The sequence below is a fragment of the Plectropomus leopardus genome, chromosome 19 (genome assembly GCF_026936395.1).
Source record: "Plectropomus leopardus strain MGB_pleo_1.0 chromosome 19, ASM2693639v1, whole genome shotgun sequence".
Taxonomy (NCBI): domain Eukaryota; kingdom Metazoa; phylum Chordata; class Actinopteri; order Perciformes; family Serranidae; genus Plectropomus; species Plectropomus leopardus.
In genome coordinates, this window is record NC_142194.1 from 10,479,194 (window position 1) to 10,497,778 (window position 18,585).

The window sequence follows — 18,585 nt, forward strand, 5'->3', positions numbered from 1 at the left end:
GGAAGCATTTTGAAGCTGTAAACAAAGGCTTCTCCAAGTATTAAACACATATTAAATATGTGCTATGTACTACCATCTTATTGAGCACAACTTTTATTATGGATTGGAATTTTAAGATTCCTTTATCAGTTTAGTTTATTGAGTTAGAAGAAGAAGGTAGAAGGAGGATTTATTAGTCAATTTTAAACTATGTTTAAAAAAATAGAATTAAAATGTGACCTTGATTCTGCTACATCTTTAGGGTTGAAAGATGAGTTGATTAAAACCACCAGCCTGCATTTTTTGAATTTGCATCCTGTCGGCTCTTAACAAGGTCCATCCATCCAGTGCAATATCTCGATGTTAGGGTTTAACCATGTCTCTGTGAAGACGTGTGCAGAGCAGTCTCTGATTTTCTGTTGCTGAGTAAGCCTCAATTGCATCTCATCCACTTCATTCTCCTGCGACTGCACATTAGCCAGAAGAAGGCTTGGTAGAGGAACAGCTCTCGGTCCATGTCAGGTCAGCCTTGCCCTGATGCTAGCTCTCCTCCCTCTCTTTGATTGCTGCATTTCTCTCCTCTGGTCTGACTGGCCGCTCAGCATATGGCATTGGTGGAGATCCTCTCGTGGTCTGCTGCATTTAGTCCAAAACCCTTCACCCTATGTTCAATACTAATGTCCAGTCCTAATTTCATGTCATAGCTGCATTGAAAATCTGTTTAATTAAACTTTTTTTTGGGATCAGGATTGGAACTCAGGTTGTGCAGTAATAACTGCAGGCACAAATGCTTGTACACTGCAAGGTGTGGTTGTGGCTTTGCTTTATGATGACAGAGGCTGAGGGGTGAACAGATGTAGCCTTCAGTGCTGGTTTAGACCCAAGTCTGGCTGCTCTACATCTGAAAGAGGAAGTGTGTGTTTGTGTGTGGGGGGGACCTGCTGTGCCAATCTGTTCTCATTAGTGATTACTCGCCCCCTCCAAACATGTAACGACATGCATGTCAACTGCTGGAGTCGGGAGCATATAGTTGTATGTTTGCGCCAGGCCTGTGGCTGCATGTCCTCTCCGTCCAGCTACCTTTTCCACTGAGACCCAAATCTTTCTGGGCTCATCAGACTCTTGATTGTCAGCCACGGCACCTGCTGGAGAGATCACCAGCAGATCTTTGGGGAGTCTCTAGAAATTTACAAACTTACAAACATTCACCAGAATGAACAGAAATTCAAACAGTTGTTCGTGGTCACACTTAATAACCTCGAGACCTCAAAAGTAGGAGGATTTCGAAACCAAAGTGGAAGGTCTGGCAGTCGTCCCCCAGAAAAAGCATTTCAGAACGTTTCCTTCATTGTGCTGACTTATAAAGGATAAGCATAGCAAAATAATAAGTACAATGCAGCAGTATTTTTATTTTCAATACTTGAAATGTTGCTTTCACTTTTAATTTACTGTTCTAAGGAAAAAATACAGAATAGTTCACCATTGTGTCATAAACGTATTCATCTCTGGCATAAACTTAATAGTGCATTTGGTTATTTCATGCTTAATGGAATAATCAATACAGCGGTTTTTACAAAATGTATACTCTTTTCCTTTAAAACTTTCCAAAAGAATTATTCAGGGATTCTCCTGTCTCGGATGTATAAAATTTAGTTTTATTTATATATGTGTATATATATATATATATATATATATATATATATATATATATATATATATATATATATATATATATATATATATATATATATATATATATATATATATATATGTCTCTCATTGTTCTGCATTGTTCTCTGTGTCTCACATACTGAGAGGACGAGACAGCTCTCTTCTGTGTAAACATTTAGTGAAGCTTTATTGCTGTTCGTGTGGAAACAGTTGACTTTTCGAGTCGTAGGGCTTGGCTTACACATGCTGTACAGTGCCAAAAACAGGTTGTGATAACTAAAAAGAAAAAAAGGTGTAAACATTTTTCCTGCAGAATTAAGGTGCCCAGTTTCTATGGAAATGCAGCTGGTCTCATCTAAAGTACGTTCGAAAAACAATTACAGCACTAAAATAATAGTGCCATTGTTGTAAGAAATAGAGCTTAATATTTCTATACAAATTAATAAACGTTTCAGTTTCACTTTCAGGCACCTAGCGTTCTGCTACTCCCTCTATGCCCAGAGTGCGCTCTGCGCTCTCAGAGTCTGGGGCTCTGACTAACCAAACGAAAATCAAAATCATCATCATCATTTGTTTTTTGGAGGTTACTCAATAGACAAGATTTGCCTTTAAAAGTAACTTACAGAAATGTGTTTGACTTCTGGTAGAGCTAGTTTTAGTTTTTGCAGCTACAAGTTTCTTCATTTTTACTCATTCTTAAACATGGTGCATAATTTTTATAAGTGTAGATTTAATAAAATGGTTACAGATGTAAACATTTCTATTGAAAAAATTTTTTAATGACAGCCAATCTAGTCCAAGGAATCATAAAAAATCCTGGAGAGACCGAAGCTCAACAACACCTGTGAACGGGTCAGCAGATGTCAGATATAATCTTTAACTGCTTACGTTGGAGCTCAATGATATTTGACCTTATGACCTGTGGAGTTGGCACTAATCAGTGGCCATTCACAGAAGGTGTTCTTCTTTATACGCCTCCCTTATTCTTCTTCTTCTTCTTAAAATATCCCCAACCTGGCAGAATGGCTCTGTCTTTTGAGAAGCTGTGATCTGCCACGTTCCGTATTAACATATTGCTGTCAGTCAGCGGCCCCCTCCTCCTGCACATCCTCTAATGTTATTGAAGAGAGAAAGATCAGAGGGGCAGCCGTATCCCCACACTCCATCAAGAGTGTGTGTGTGTGTGTGTGTGTGTGTGTGTGTGTGTGTGTCTGGACGGCTGGCAGGAAGTGGGGGCTGCTGCCTTTGATGGTCACACTCCCTCAGATGTGTCATTGCTACAGACGGTGGCTCGGGCTGACACGCCGTGTCTCTGCTCGTTGGGCTCTTGCCACTGAAAAACAACAGCCCTTATAGTTACCTCAACACACACATAAAAACACACCTAATTCACACAGTCATTCTGCACACACAAAAAGAAAAAGTGGCTTCACACGGGGCCGTTCCACCTTTCCACTTTACTGTCAGTGATAATCGCTTCTGGCGTGTGACCGTGCCGGGCTCTTTGTCTATTGGTCGCGCCTGTCACGCAGCCGGTGAGGTGTGTGTGTGTATTTATGTGCGTCGCCGTGCTCTGGCCGCGCCGCAGAATTGCAGGGAGGCTCCTGTTACATTGTTATTCTAAACAGGGTGTTTTCAGACGCTCGTCCTCGCAGTCATTCAGCTGAGCAATCTGTCAGATTTGCTCCCCTTCCCTCCCTCTTTCTACCTCCAGGGACCAAACTGTGAACTTAACACACTCGGCTCTGATGACTTCCCTGATGGTGCAAAAAACAGCCAACTCCACAGCTGTAATGTTATTGCTGGAGTGGCTTGAATGTTGCATTGTTCCTCTGGTTTAAAGTGTGTGTGTATGTGTGTGTTACATATTGAGAGCGAGGGTGGGGAGTGTGTCATAATTCCAATCTCTTCCCGGTAACCCGCAAAATGCCGGGGTGGGGTGAGGTTGTGTTTTCTCTGAGTGTGTGTGTGAGTGTGTTTGGGGGGTGTTGAGGTTGAGATGAAAGTGGAAAAGCAGAGGAGGAAACCAAATAATTGTCAGGTTGAGGGAGGTGAGGCTGGGAGCAAAGCAAGTGTGTGTGTGTGTGTGTGTGTGTGTGTGTGTGTGTGTGTGTGTGTGTCAGAGGAGAGAGGGGGGAAAAAGGGGGCAGGCGTTCTTAAAACACTGTGGAGTCCAGATCTGAAATAAAACATAAAAAAAAGGGGAGAAGAAGAAGGAGGAGGAGGAGGGAAAAAAGGGAGGAGGGATTGTGCTCGAGTGTGTTATGTGTGCGGATCCTATGAAGTGAACGCAGCCGGGGAGTAAATTGTGCGAGCCCGGAGAGCTCAGCTCTGCATGTTCGAGCTGGCACTTTTGATTTAGACAGATTTTTTTTTTTTTTTTTTCTTGCCCCAAGATCTTTTTTTCTGCCCCTCCTGGTTTATTATCAGCTAAGACAAAGGCAGGAGAAAAAGAGCTAAAGAGAGAGAGTGAATAGATGTTGCGCAGCTGAAAGCAGAGGAAGCGGCAGAGAGAGTTTTCCAGCCATCGCGCTCCCCCGACCGCAGCCTTTTCTTCCTGGGAGATTAAAAAAAAGGAAAGGACAAAAGCGTCTCCCTCCCACCTTCTCCAACCATCCGATCACCAGCCTGCACGCCGCTCTGTGCGTGTGTGTGTGTGTGTGTGTGCACATAAGGACGCCGCTGGTGTATGGTGCTTTTCTCCCAGCCCTCAAAGGCATGGAGTGAAGATGATGCAGCCGGGGGCTTAGTGAGAGATCGCTCCGCAAAAAAACCCCTTCCCCTCACCAGCAGGGCCAGACCAAGAGGAGCAACTCCGGGGGAGGGGGGAGGGGTTGAAGGAGTGAAGGGGGAGGAGGAGGAGAAGAAGAGATAGAGAGGAGGGGGGTACCCTCCTTGGATTATTACACAGGGTCTTGCACTTCCTTTTTTTTTTTTTGTATTTTTTGCTTTTTTCCACTCGCCTCTTGTGTTTTTCGCTGTGATGCGTAGTTTTTAAGCAGAAGAATGTGGAGACAACATTTTCCAGGCAAGCAGCATGTTTCCTGTTTTCTTTTCTGGATGTCTAATAAAGTCTGGCATGTGGGAGGTGGGAGGGAGGGAGGTAGGTGGATGGGGGGAGAGGTGGGGGAGTGTGGATGAGAGGAGTGTGTGTGTGGGTGTGTTGTGTGGTCGCTAAGGTGGGCGAGTAGTCCAACATGTTGTCTTCTTTTTTTTTCTTCTTTTTTTTGAGGTCCACCCGTCCTGCTGCACTTGGCTCCGTGTTTCTCTCTTCCTCTGCGGTGTTGAGCTCCGAGCGCGTTCTGTAGCTCGGGGCAACGCCGGAGAATAAAAGAGCGGGAAAAAAAGAGAGAGAGAGGAAAGGGGAGGGGAGGTCCGGTGCGGTTGTGCCATGGATGCTGTTGACACCCGCTTTTGTCCCGTGGTGGAGTGTGGGCCCGGCCCGCCCATGCACACAGAGGGTACCATTTAAAACAGGCGTGCGCTCATTTTCTTGGCAGGGGATGGATTGGTGTGGCGGGCAGCCGGGTGGTGACAGGGGTGGGGCACTGGCAGTGCAGGACAAGTGGCCTTTGTGTGCTACTTTTGGGGAAGTGAAGGGAGGGAAGGGCAGGGAGGAGGCTGCCAACAAAGGGTGCTTATACCCGCCCCCCTCCTCACCCGCCTTACCCCCTCTCTTCAACCACTACAACTCATGCAGTGACCTCGCGCTGTCACAGGCAGATGAAGGGTTGGTGTGTGTTTATGGCAGGTTGTGTGTGTGTATGAGGGAGGGAAGTAGTAAATGAGTAATTCAGCCTCAGTAAACCAGAAGTACAGGCTCTGGCAGAGCGCCATACGAAAAGGGAGGAAACTCCAGCAAGGAAAACAAAGTGTTGTTTGACCCAACGGCACATCTGTGCATTATGCCAAGCTTCTCCGTTACTCCGCAGTCAAGCTTCCTGGCAGGCCGCCAAGGTTGTGTGCGGGTTCCTATTCATTTGTTGCCACACATGCAAGTGCATTCCTGTTGTGTCCATGTTTTCATACAGATCTCACTCTGCCTTTTGCAACGTATGCCTCCACATGAGCACTTACTGCACACAAGATTGCACATGAGTAGAGATTTAATAGCATGTGAATGTTGTCTAGAATCTCATCCAGTCCATTTGAGTTTCGCACACATTTTTGTACCACTCCAAAAACTGATAGTCCCAATTCATAGCTATTAAGTGGATAGGCTTAAATTATTGATATATGCATGAGAGTTTAACTGGGGAGCTAAAGCTGACAGGATGCTATCGGCAAGATCGTTCTTTCAGAGACCACTCTGTTGGTCTTGCTGAACTGCAAAATCACACAGTTTACTCACAAATGTAGAGTGATGTCAAAGGTTTTTTTTTCCTTTCTAGAACAAATTATCTTTGGCCAAGCACAGATGCCAAATTGCAGAGAGCACATTAGCCAGACAACAGCCAAGTTTTAGTTTGGCCTTTGGGCAGAGTTACTTGGAGAATTATTGTTAATTAGCTGCAGCTGATAGAATCAACTGCCAGCGACGTTTGCTATTTCAAACTGCAAAAATTGGTATTCATTTACGATTTTATACAGAAAATAACTCAAAGTAAAAAGGGATAATAATTTAATTTTGTCCCTTTCCCAATGCACAAAAAAACCCCACAAATGCCACTAAGATAGGCTTTTTTTTTTTAAAAAAAATGTAATTGGAAAAGCAACAATCAGCATTGACACTGGGGTCAAATTACATTACATTAATATCAGCTCTGGCTCTAGGATCAGCATTAATGGAAACAGAGCACATGTGTGAACGCCCTAATTCTTGTCCCTTTATCAGCTAGATGCAATGATGAGCCACTTCTAAATACGGTCCATCTCCGTCCAAGCAGAGCTCAAACTTCGATCCAAATTAGTAAAAGAAGTAATCACTGTGAAGTTTTCACTGGCTTCCATGCTGTTTTCTGCTGTTCACTAACCTGTTTTCCAGTCTGTCTATTGAACGTGAAACGCCAAAAAAAACAGTCTCTCTCTCTCTCACACACACACACACACGCACACAGGAAGGCATATTCGTCTGCTGCAGAGCTACACAGCTCTTGTCTACTGGTAATGGGAAAGGACATAATTTGCAGGGTCATCTGTGTTTAAAAAACCTGCATTCACACGCTAATTTGGTGGAAATGGGGAATTTGTTAGTGTATCCGGCTGTTTTGCCAACCTGGAACTACCACACAAAGCATAAGCCACATACCCATACTATAACCCTTGTTACCACTCCATGGGCATGTTCCCCCTCCTGCACACAGCCATGACTGGCCTCCTGTGTTAACCAGAGGATGTGGGTCACGTTTCAGCACAGCGCTGCTTACGATGGCACAGTAAATTGCCCTAACTGTTGGCGGTCAGCTGCAGCACAAGCAGCCGCCGCCCCCACCCAGCCTTGTTGTCAAGAAGGAGCCACCTGCAAACAGCAGCTTGAGGTTGCTAGGTAACCGGTGGCAGCAGCTGATGATAGTATGGCAGAGGGCTCGCCTGGTCTCCCATTACCACCAAAGTGACTCCTGTTGCTGTTTCCTACTCTCTCCTCTCGTCTTTTTTCCCCCATTTCTGACTACACCACTGCGTGTCCCTTCTAGTCCCTCTTCCCCTCACGGAGGCAACATAACACCAACAGCAGAGGCCAGCGGTAGGAAGAAACTCCTCGCTTGCTTCCCCACATAATGGAAACTCTGGCCTCATCTCCCGTTGCGCCACTCGGCTGGGTCCTGCTGCCAGACTCTGACTAAGTGTTGCTGGCTCAGGAACGGCAGCCTGCAGCCCGGCCCGGGTTCGAGTTCCACAAGTATTTATCTACAGAAATGATTAAAATACTGATGACTGAGAGAGATCAGGCACAAAAAAATCTCGCAAATGCTGCTAATCTACATCAAGTGGTTTTAAGCCTTTTCACAGGAGACCTAGATTTCCAAAATAATTTTCATTGTGACCCAGTTCCCATTTTTGACGACTGTTGTGTGATCTAATTGAGAAAAATGTTCTGTTTTTAGACCGCCAACTGAGCCTTCCACCTTTTATCACAGGGACTTGAAAAGAATTTGGTGAAATGATATCTAGCAGTAATGGATAACAATTTTTAAAATGTAATTTCAAGGCCCATTTTCATCATCTTGAAACCCACATGATAAATCCTCCTGAGCTTTTAGGAAGTAGAGAGGATTCCTTTCAGAAATCATCATGTGCTTTAATTCAAGTACACAGCGATCACAAAATCTAATTCAAGGTCTGACTTATTGTATGTTTCTATTTTAAATCTACTGAGCAGTTAAGGAGGCAAAAAGATTAGCAGGATGTGGCTTATTTAGGTTGTAAATTTTGGATTATTGATCAGATTAACCCTTTGAAACTGAGCAAACTGGCTTGATTTCTTTCAAAAAAGAAGGTAATGAGCAATTTAAGAAGTGACCCAAAGATTGTCAAAAAAAAAGGAAAAAGTACAAGAAAATTACCTGAAAATTAGCGCTCCACACCCACATACACACACACACACACACACACACACACACACACACACACACACACACATACATACACAAAAACACAATGTGAAAGTAAAAAAAATAAAAAAATAAAAATATACTTTTATGGTGATTTTCCCATAGCTTTTTAAAACATTCTCTTTTTTTTTGCAATTTCTTGTAATTTGAGGGATATTTCTTGCCCAGTTGCTCATTGCTTTTTTTCTGATTTTTTGGAAAGAAAATCAAACCAATTTGCTCAGTGTTAAAAGGTTTAAATACTTGTGAAAGGTGTTTAAATGCAGCACCAAACAAGTACTGTCGATCCAGGTTTCGAAGGGTTAAATAAGCCAGCTTCCCTTTGAGCTCTGGTTACTCATGACATAGCTTTGTCAAAGGGCTGATTTGCCACCACTTTTGACATTTTTATAACCCGTGCAATTAATTGATTTTATAGATTATTCGCTAATGAAGAAAATTAGTTGCAGCCCCAGATCTGACAGAGCACATCAGCAGGGTGTGTGTGTGTGTGTGTGTGTGTGTGTGTGTGTGTGTGTGTGTGTGTGTGTGTGTGTGTGTGTGTGTGTTACATGCATTTATTCCTTTGGCAGGTAAACCCACGACAGCAGCTGCCTCCCTCTGTGAAAATGCACTCTTCCCAAACCATCAGACACACACATACACACACACACATCCGCAGCCTGGCAACAGTTTAGCAACAAGCAGAGGAAGCGAGAACACAGAGGAAAGGAAATGAGGGGGATTAATTAATGGAGGAGTGAAATTAAGAGCACTCTGCCTCCTGCGGTTCTGACGTGACCCCCCTCAACATCTCCCCCCCGCCGTCAGTGTGTGCATTTGTTGACATTTGAAGCACCGTATGGGAGCATACAGTATGTCTCCCTCTTGTCTCTGTCACTTTGAATCTCTGGCTGCTCAGTCAGACGGCCAGCGGCTGCTGTAGACTAGGTCTTTGTAGACCAGGTCTCTGCAGCTCAGGAGCATAGAACATGGCAGACCTGCTGAACACCCTGTTTCATCTCTGCACATGTTCTCTTCAGGAAATGTTAAAGAGGAGTGCTGAGAGAAAGTGTGTCACATTGGTGGTGACTGTTGTCTCCAAGCGCTACATTAGATTCAGTTTGATATTTATTGGTGTCTGTCTCGTCTGTGCTTGTGGGGGGGGGGCTTTGAACTCTTAGCGCAATTGTAAAAATGGCACAAAATTGTTTAATCTTTATGGCAAAAAATGTCATTTGCATCATTACCTTTTCAAGATGATAACCCATGTCGGGAAAGAGTTTCTTTAAGCCTTTTACTCATTTCACCCACAAATGAAAAAAGGTAAAAAAGTAAGGTAAAAAAAAAAAAAGCCAGGGCAGGGCTTCTAGATTATATGTAACTGTTTCAGCTGCTTTTAAATGTATACTTCAACTAGGACTGCAATTTACATCATTTACATCATTGATTAATCGGTCGAATCATCTGTCAATTAATCAATTAGTCGTTTCATCTATGTGTCGTATGAAATGTCAGAAAAAAGTAAAAAATGTTGATCAGTGTTTACTAAAACACCCAGAGTGACATCCTTAAATGTCTTGTTTTGTCCACAGACCAAATATGTAAATAAATATGTTAGTTAATATGTCATAGAAAAGGAAAATATTCCAAAAATCCTTTAATTCCAAAAATTACTTAAACTTATTAATCGATTGTCAAATTAGTTAGTAGATTAATTTTGTAGTTGACAACTTACCAGTTAGTTGATAAACTGCTGCAATTCTGATTTCAGTTTAGTAGGGCTGCAACCAGCAATTTCATGAAACGTTTCATGAAATTTTAAAGCCCAAGATGACCTCAAATGTCTTGTTTTGTCCTCATCCCAAAGATATTATTAGATTATTATTATATTATTTTACTGTCACAGATCAAAAAGAAACTTAAACAGACTTTTTTCTTAAAAAAAGGAATCAAAAAATTTAATTGACTAGCATATTAGTTGGTTAATTAAATACTTGACAACTAATCGAGTAATCGCTGCGGCTCTAGTCGGTATTATACTGATGTTTTTGTGTTGTAGTTTTTTTTTTCTATCAGGTGTATTGATGTTAAAATGGGATATTAGTAGCATATATATGTCATTGCCTTTTCTTGCCTGTGTCCCAGCCTGGACTTGAGGACTACCATAGAAATAAGAGATTTAAATTTACTGCAGTATCCTGATGTATTTTAGTACTGTATGCACATATACATACTGTAATTTAATTTATTCCAAAAAAAATCTTCTGAAATTAAGCCCCAGTTTGAAATTAGATGTGCAGACATTTTTGTCCAGTAAATCGTGGGTGAAATGAGTGAACCAGAATATCTCTCCACAATTCAGTTAAGGGAGGTGAATGTGCAAAATCTAATAAATCCCACAGTTTTATGTAGTTCATAATTAAATTGCTACATTTTAACACATTTAGTGATACTATAGATGATTATATATATGCCGTTAAGTATCACTACAGAGAGTAAAGTCGCACAGAAAGGTGGTGTGATTGCATCAGTTATCAGAACGGTGGTATTTCGCAGCTCACAAACTCAGTGGTTCTGGTTCAGACTGGTCTGATGTACACGCTGTCAGTTTACCACAGAGGGAGTGTTGCCTGTCACCTCCCTGCTTCCCCTGCCCGCATACATCATCTCCTCTCAATCAAAATCAGCAGAGTGAGAATCAATCTGTCACACAGGAGGACACACAAACACACACGCACATGAACACACACTCTGGCTCCTAGAAAGACAGAGCGAGAAGGAGAGAAAATGATAGAAAAGCAGGAGAAGGAATGACAGCTGAGGTGAAAGGATGACAGAGGAAGGAGGGGCAGTGATTACAGCTGAGGAATGATAGCTGAGGTGGGGTAAAAATTTACCTAAAAAGAGAGATAAAGGAGGGCGAAGCGGATACATGGTGAGCGAACACAGATACAGAGCTAGACACGGGCAGACAGGAGGAGCTGTCAGAAGATGCTATCATACAAGGAGAGATCTGGGAAAACACAGCACTGCAGACGATGTGGTGAAATGTAGCGGTGGAAGAGTCGGTGAGAGCGAGATTGAAAGCGTAAGAGACTGAAAGGTCAGAGAGACAGAGAGAAACCCAGTGGATGATTCATGGAGTTCAGCCTGTCTAACTTTTGCCGGAGGGTTTGACGCAGCCTGCCAGCCGCTCCTCTCCACCGCTGCCTCACCCACTGCCTCTCTCACCTGCACACCCACGGCTGTCTATAATCTGTGTGAGGCAGTAACTACTGACTTACACAAAGTGGGGGGAAGGTTACAGGTGTTCTGAGTCTTTTCTGTGAGTCAAGGACGGCCTTGCATGCTGCAAACCTGTAATGCCTTGATCAATATTTTTTATATCACCTTTGAATAAGATAACTGTCTGATGTCAAAGAGGTTGTGCTGAAATCAATCAGTTCTGCGGCCCTGGTTCATAGCCTCTATATCTGATCGTTTTGGTTTTACTGTGTAGTTATGATTGAGTTTGAGAAAACAGACTCTGAAAAACCTGCCATGTATTATCTGCCCAACGCTAAATTGTAGTCAGAGCTAAAAATTAGCTGGTGGAGATCAAATTAGAGGTTAAAGAGAAGTAAATATCGGATTTGCATTCATCAGGTTTGTGCAGGATCTGGGACAATATGTCAACTCATTAGTACAGCTGCCACGATTAATCAGTCAATTAATCGGTTGGTTGTCAACTATTAAATTAATCGCCAACTAGTGAGATAATCAATTGATTGGTTTCCATTGTGTCATCTTAAGCAAATCCATATATCAAAACGGCCCCAGAGGTACATTGCACGGAAAAAAAAAACGCTGCTTGACTCAAAACAGCTTCAGTCAACTGAAGCTGGGTCTCCAGCTGATGATTCAAGTCTCCGACTTTCAAGGGGCAGCCCTACCAAAACCAAAAGAGAGTTTATATAAAATATAGGAAAAATAATCCTCATATTTGAGAATCTTATAATATTTTGTGTTTTTCTTTGATTAATAACTAACAATTAATCTATCTTTAGTATTGTTTAAAATCCTGTCGATCGAATAATCAGCCAATTATTTCAGCACCTGTATGAATGTGCATTATCTCAGGTGAAGTCAGGCCCTTAAATCCACGAGCCCGGGCTTTCACACCCTCATCTCAGTTTGGTGTAATGGACTCAGTCTTCACCGCCCAGCTGCCTCCATTAATATTCAACATCCTGTCAGTTGCAGATGTGGCACAGACAGCCGATCCGCCACGCCTCACCTTTTCCCGCCGTCATGTCACCCGTCTCGAACAGCGAGTGTGATAAGTAGGCTTGGAAGCTGGATGCTGGTGGGGGGATGGGGAGGGGTTGGGGGGGCTGTCTGTCAGGAGAAAAACATCTCCTCTGCCCTTTTGCACAGAGAGTGTGAAGATGGCACTGTGCCTCCGACCTCAACTCTCGGCACAGATGCCAAAAATAAAGTGCATTAAAACTGGCAGCCGAAGCCTGTTAAGTGATCACCATGACAATAGGCAGAAGGCACGAGGAGTCGACACCTCGGCTCCCATCTTCCCTCTGCCCTGAGAGGCTGCTGGACTGCTCACTTCCTGTCAGCTCTCTCTTTCCTGTCGTTTATGTGCGCTCATCCTCCTCTTCTCTGATTCGTCTCCCGGGAGCTCTTTATGCTAACCGGCAGTGTTTAGTCTATTTTTATGCCCGCTTGTTTCTACATTTTAATTTGACTCTTCTCTGTCTCATCTGTTTTTCCCCCCTCCTCCCCACCTGTTTGTTTTCCCGCTGTTGCGTTTCAGCGTGATTGTGCAACGACCACACACAACTTTCTCCATCTTAAATCTCCTAATCTCAACTTTATCTGCTCTAATCAGCCTCCTCTGCTGCAGTAATCCCATGTCCCTAATGAGCCCTCCTCCACCTCTTCTCTCCTTTCGCTTCCATCCACGCTTCTCCTTATCTCGCCCCCGGAGTCTGACGTCATCGTAATCTTTGGGATAACTTTAAGAGATGCACACACCTGCGCCCACAGAGTGAGGTCACACTTAAGCATCCAGATGCTGATCTTAGCAGCAAAACACCAGATAAGAATCGCCCAGAGGCACCCATGGGGGACCATCCTTGTTTAGGTCTCTTCAGCAGTGATCTGTTTTGTCAGCTTTGACATATCTACAGCTAAGAGAGGAGATCATGACCCGCGCAGTGTCAGGGTGCTAGTACTCAGCGGGGAACAGTTGTTTTCTTCCTCAGGTCCATCCATCCGCTGACTTCGCTTCTGAGCCGCCTCAGAAGCAGCATGAATATTGATGCTCCCCTTCTTGTTAACATTGTATGAAGCGGGGCTCGTAATTGTCTGCCTTCTCAGCGCGACACGTCTTCTTCAGTTGGGGACGCGTGAGAAGGTCGGCCCACCGGGGAGCTCGGCTCATCTCGGCTCTCTTCACTCTTAGTGAGAAAAGTGGCGAGAGGGAAAGGAGAACGAGTTGAGCGCAGACAAAACCAGAATTGCGGCACACACTCTGTCAAGTGTGCTGAAGTGCAGATGTGAGTTGGCTATGGGTTTGTTTCAGGCTTGTAGCGTTTTCTCCAACGGTCTCCATTTCAATGATACATGACTCTTTTGAGGCAGGGCATTTCTAAAGGTGTAGCTCGCAGTTTTTCTTTTTTTTTTTTTTCTTTTCCACAGCTGCTGGTTCCACTCACACCGAAGCAAATGAAGGATCCTCTCCCCTAAACTGAGAAATGAGAACAAAGTGCACGCATGTTAGTGTGCCGTTGTCATGCGTTCACACGAGGGAATATATTTCTCTTGGTATGATAGAGTGCATGGGTGCAGGGTTTCAGTGTGTGATGTAAGTGTTTGGGAGCCTTGAGACCGAGAGGATTCCTGTAAGTGAGGCTGTGGTCTAATCCAGTCTTGAGTAGGCGTATTGATTTATTGAGCAACACTTGGTAGTTCGGCGAAGCCCCGCTTCCCGCTGTATCCTAATCAGCACATGTGAACATCACACACTCACAGGAGGTTATTATCATCCTCAGTCTTTTATTTTTCAAGAAAACTGATGAATACGGTCGACTCCAGCAGGGCAGGAGAGTGTCACTTGCTTATTTTAAGTCTAATAATTTGACTTTGCAGAGTGGGTGTTTCTTCCGGTGTGTGCCGGTCCATTGCATTTTTCATTATGTATTTTTATTGCTGACTGCTGCTGTGTTTTTTGCATGATCTTTTAATACTCTTCATGACTATCTGTCACAGCTTAAAGGGACAGTTCACCCCAAAATCAAAAATACTTATTTAAATAAATACTTACTTACTTATTTATTTTTCCTCTTACCTGTAGTGCTATTTATTAATCTAGATTATTTTGGTGTGGAGATATTGGCCTTAGAGATGTCTGTTTCTCTCCATCATAATTAAACAAGGTGGCACTCAGATCTTAGATTCAAAACATTGAAAAATACATTTAAAACTCAACAGCGATGTCTCTTTCCAGGAATCACGACCCGGTAACTCAAAATAATCCACAGACCCTGTTGTGAGCAGTTTCATGAAGTAATTATTTTCTTTCAACTTTGTCACTGTGCAGAAAGAAGTGTATAAATACTAATAAACTAAAGGCTTGTGCTTGTGGCAGTGCAAGATGTAAACATTATTAACGACCTCTTCTGCTGAACTGTAACATTACCTAGCTCAGTGGTGCTAGATGAGCTAGCCATAGATGCACACCACCTTGTTGACACAGCTAGTGGTTGTAGTTTGGCAGTAAAAAAAAAAGCTTCTACATGAAACTGCTCGCAACAAGGTCTGAGGATTATCTTGAGGTAACCGGGCCATGATCTCTGGAAAAAGACATTATTGAATTTTTCAATTTCTCAAAAATGTTTTTGCGCTTTAAGCAACACAAACTGATTGCCATCTAGTTTCATTATATTGGAGTGAAGGCAGACGTCTCTGTGAATGATATGTCCAACACTTGGCAACCAAAACCAAAAGAATTTAGATTTATAGATAGTGCAACAGGTAAAAGAAAAAAATATGTAATATGTACTTTTGATTTTTGAGTGAACTGTCCCTTTAAACATACCATAAATAGAAAAGAGAAAACTAGAAAACTTTAAAGGTGTGCATTGTCTATTTGCTTAAAAAGCTGTTTTCAAGTGACTATTTCTTGTTTCTCTTGTACCTAAAATAACCTTTATTCTCCTCTCTATGTCTCTTTAGGTATTCGGCCCCAAATCATGAATGGGCCTATGCATCCGCGCCCCCTGGTGGCGCTGCTGGACGGGCGCGACTGCACCGTAGAGATGCCCATCCTGAAAGACTTGGCGACTGTCGCCTTCTGTGATGCTCAGTCCACACAAGAGATACATGAGAAGGTAGAAAGCACACACACACTGCACTTCGCTTTCGCACTGCTCCACATCAGAGCGGCAGAAAGTTGATGAAGAGATGGAGGCTGTCACTCACTCGTGTCTGCCTTCTTTTTCTATCACAGCGCTGATATGTGAAGGGCGTTATATTGGCTCTGTACGCACTTTCCAGTTAAAATATAGTGGCTTCATTATGATTTAATGTCACTTTGTGGCACAGAGCGCGATGCCTATATCAGTGCCATTGTTCTAATAGAGAGTCTTGTATGGTGGGGAAGCAGTGTAATTACATTGGCTTGTAGAGGCTCTTTATTGCTTTTTATGCAGCGCCGTGGCTGCAAAACAATATATGGCCAAGGAGATGGGTATCACCAAACTGCTATCTCTCCATCTGCAGACGGAGTGAGAGCCGCTACATCTTTCCTCTCCCTGTTTTTATGAAAATGGGACATATTAAAACTGAAGCATTTGCATAGAGATCAATTCAATCAAAGACCTTGGGCGGTGAGGAGAAGGGGGGAGCGGGGATCTTTTTGTTTGTTTTAACACTGCCTTATCAGGGAAAACATGATTGTAATGTTCACCTCGCCAGCATATTCAGCAGTTCCCAGTAATAACTTGCAGTCTAGATACCCAGAGGGGTGGTGTAGATTGAAAATGTCCAATCTCTTCTTTCTGCGGCACGGATGCGGAGATGCAGCGCTGATAATTCAGGGAGTTTTTCAGTGTGATGTTTTCAGGCCAGACACCAGCTGCCACACTCTCTTCCATCCACACCAGAAAATACAGAAACTCATGGGAAAGGCTTGTCAAGGGTGGAATATGAAAGTGGCCCCGAGGTTATGTCAGGTCCTCTGTACCCAGTAATCCCTCATTTCTGGGGTGATGGAGGCATGATGAAACACACAGCCGAATACTGATCAGGATCGAGTTGCAACACCACTTCAGTGAGAGCAAGTCCTGCATGCAGCACCTGCACTCAAACACTCAGCATTCTCACAGTTGTCGTGTCTCATGGTCACATGTGGCTTGTAAAAGCTGGATGATTGCCCATATGGCATAGAGTCAATGTACGCTGCCTGACTGTTCATCCAATTGTGGTGTTAAGATTAGAGCAGCATCTAATGACTGTTTACGTAAGGAAATAATCTATTGGTACTTTGTCTTATTGACAAAATGTCAAAGTATCATCAATTTGTTTGTTGCTGAGGGAAACGTCTTGTTTGTCACACTGTTCTTTTATATTTAGATTCAGAGATTTAGATGGATATGTTTACCGAAATGGAATATAACAAAATCAGTCTGTTTTCTTTAGTGTATAATTGCTTGAAAGTATGATGGTCATGTCTTCGGTACCTTAGAATAAGCAGTTTATATTGATGTAGGGAACGGTTCCTCCTCCAGGGAGATCACCATGTTGCATCAACATGTTTCTAAAGTAGCCCAGCATGGTGAAACCAAACACTGGCTTGAACTGTAGGGCCATTTGCGTTTTCACGTTGGCCTCCATGATTAGCAAACCTTCTGCGACCAGCATAGTAACACTACACATTGTTTTAGGTATATAAAAAGCTGTAATTCTCACTTCTAGATGACACTAAATCCCCAGAAATCTCACTCACTTCTCCTTAAAGTCCTTACTCCCCAGAGTGAACAGCTTTTTTTTATATATATTGAGGCATTACTTTTCCATGTTAGCTTCATTCACAAAAAAATGACTTTTTTAAAAATTGTCCTCTCCCTTTTACTTTCATCCTTGCTTCACAGCTGAAGTGGATTTGAAAGGTGCAATCAATAAAGGATCACAGCTTTCTCTTCATGACACACTCCGTATTATTGCATGATGTTGTTTAGTGCTTTTTAGTGGGTTGTTTGATGCTGTTATCACCCTTTTATAAGAGCCAAGAGCTAAAAAAGCAACATTTTGAACAGCATATCTTCCCTGCCAGGTGGAGAAAGTCTGTTCTCAGAGTTACAACCAGCTCCCATCCACACTACATCCACACTGCTCACTAGTGGGATGACCTCATGGCCATAAAATCCCTCCCCAGCAAGCCACAGAGTCAAACACACACATAAAGAACATGTATCACCAAATTGAAACTCCTTTGCAACATTATACTCAAAAAGGGAGGCCTGGCTGTCGTGTCAGAAAAGCCCAGGCATTGTCAGAAATGATAGACGTTAAAAGCAATAAGGCTTTGGTTACAGTGGAGCAGAGGATATAGATTGGGTCAGAGTTTCCATTAAAGTAAACTACATTCAGAGTAGATTTTCCCTCAAAAAAGCTCCATTGCTCACACTAAAAGACTCTGTGAGTGCATGTTGACGAGTCGTGCATGCTTATGTGTTTTAACCTTGAGCCAGTATCTGGAAGGCCTGTGCGGGACACAGCTCTAATAAAAGCAGTATGGAAATTCAGAGCTAATCTGCTAATCACAGGAAAGCTAATGCAGTTTGGCTGGAGGTGAATGCAGAGCTGTTATTTAGGCGCTGACAGCGGCTGCTGCTGATATTGAGGGGGGGGGTAGTCTAGATCCACATCGGACTGAATCCCAGGACAGGTCACCTTGTACATGTCAAGTTGAACAGGAGCAGCGTTTCACAGTGATGCCCTCCAGAGGTGACAGACTTTTTTTTATCCTCAGGTGAATATTTTGTGATTTTTCTTGGCTAAGAAGGGTTCTTCTTTTAAACAGGAAGTCTCAAAAACTTGTTCGCACATTTAAATAATATTTAGAAGAACGTCTTTGATTGCTGGACTCAACAGTGCCACCATGTTGGCATTTAAGCACTGATAATTGTAGCAATTAATTCTAAACTATGGCATGAGAAACCTTTTTCCCCACAAGATTACCTAGTGTAAGATGGATGGAGTTCAAGCCCACATCTGCTTAAACAGATTAGTTTAAAAGGTTTAGGGTCAGGTACATTTTTAGGGTGTGTGACATTAATAAGGGAGTATTGACATTACACCTTTGGCATGGAGAAACAGTTTTAGTTCTCACTTTGCCAACTTGTAG

At 43.0% G+C, this 18,585-nt stretch overlaps 1 protein-coding gene across 5 annotated transcripts in view; it reads left to right on the forward strand.

Annotated features, from left to right (window-relative positions):
- Positions 1-18,585, forward strand: part of ctbp2l (C-terminal binding protein 2, like) — a 139,873-nt gene that overhangs the window by 83,390 nt on the left and 37,898 nt on the right. For 4 of the 5 annotated variants that reach the window (XM_088069658.1, XM_088069659.1, XM_088069657.1 and 1 more), the window contains one exon: positions 15,414-15,568. In XM_088069658.1, coding sequence (XP_087925784.1) covers positions 15,414-15,568 — 155 coding nt within the window. Of the gene's footprint in view, positions 1-3,938; positions 4,679-15,413; positions 15,569-18,585 lie in introns of those variants that run through there. The other variant, XM_088069661.1, reaches the window with a different exon arrangement.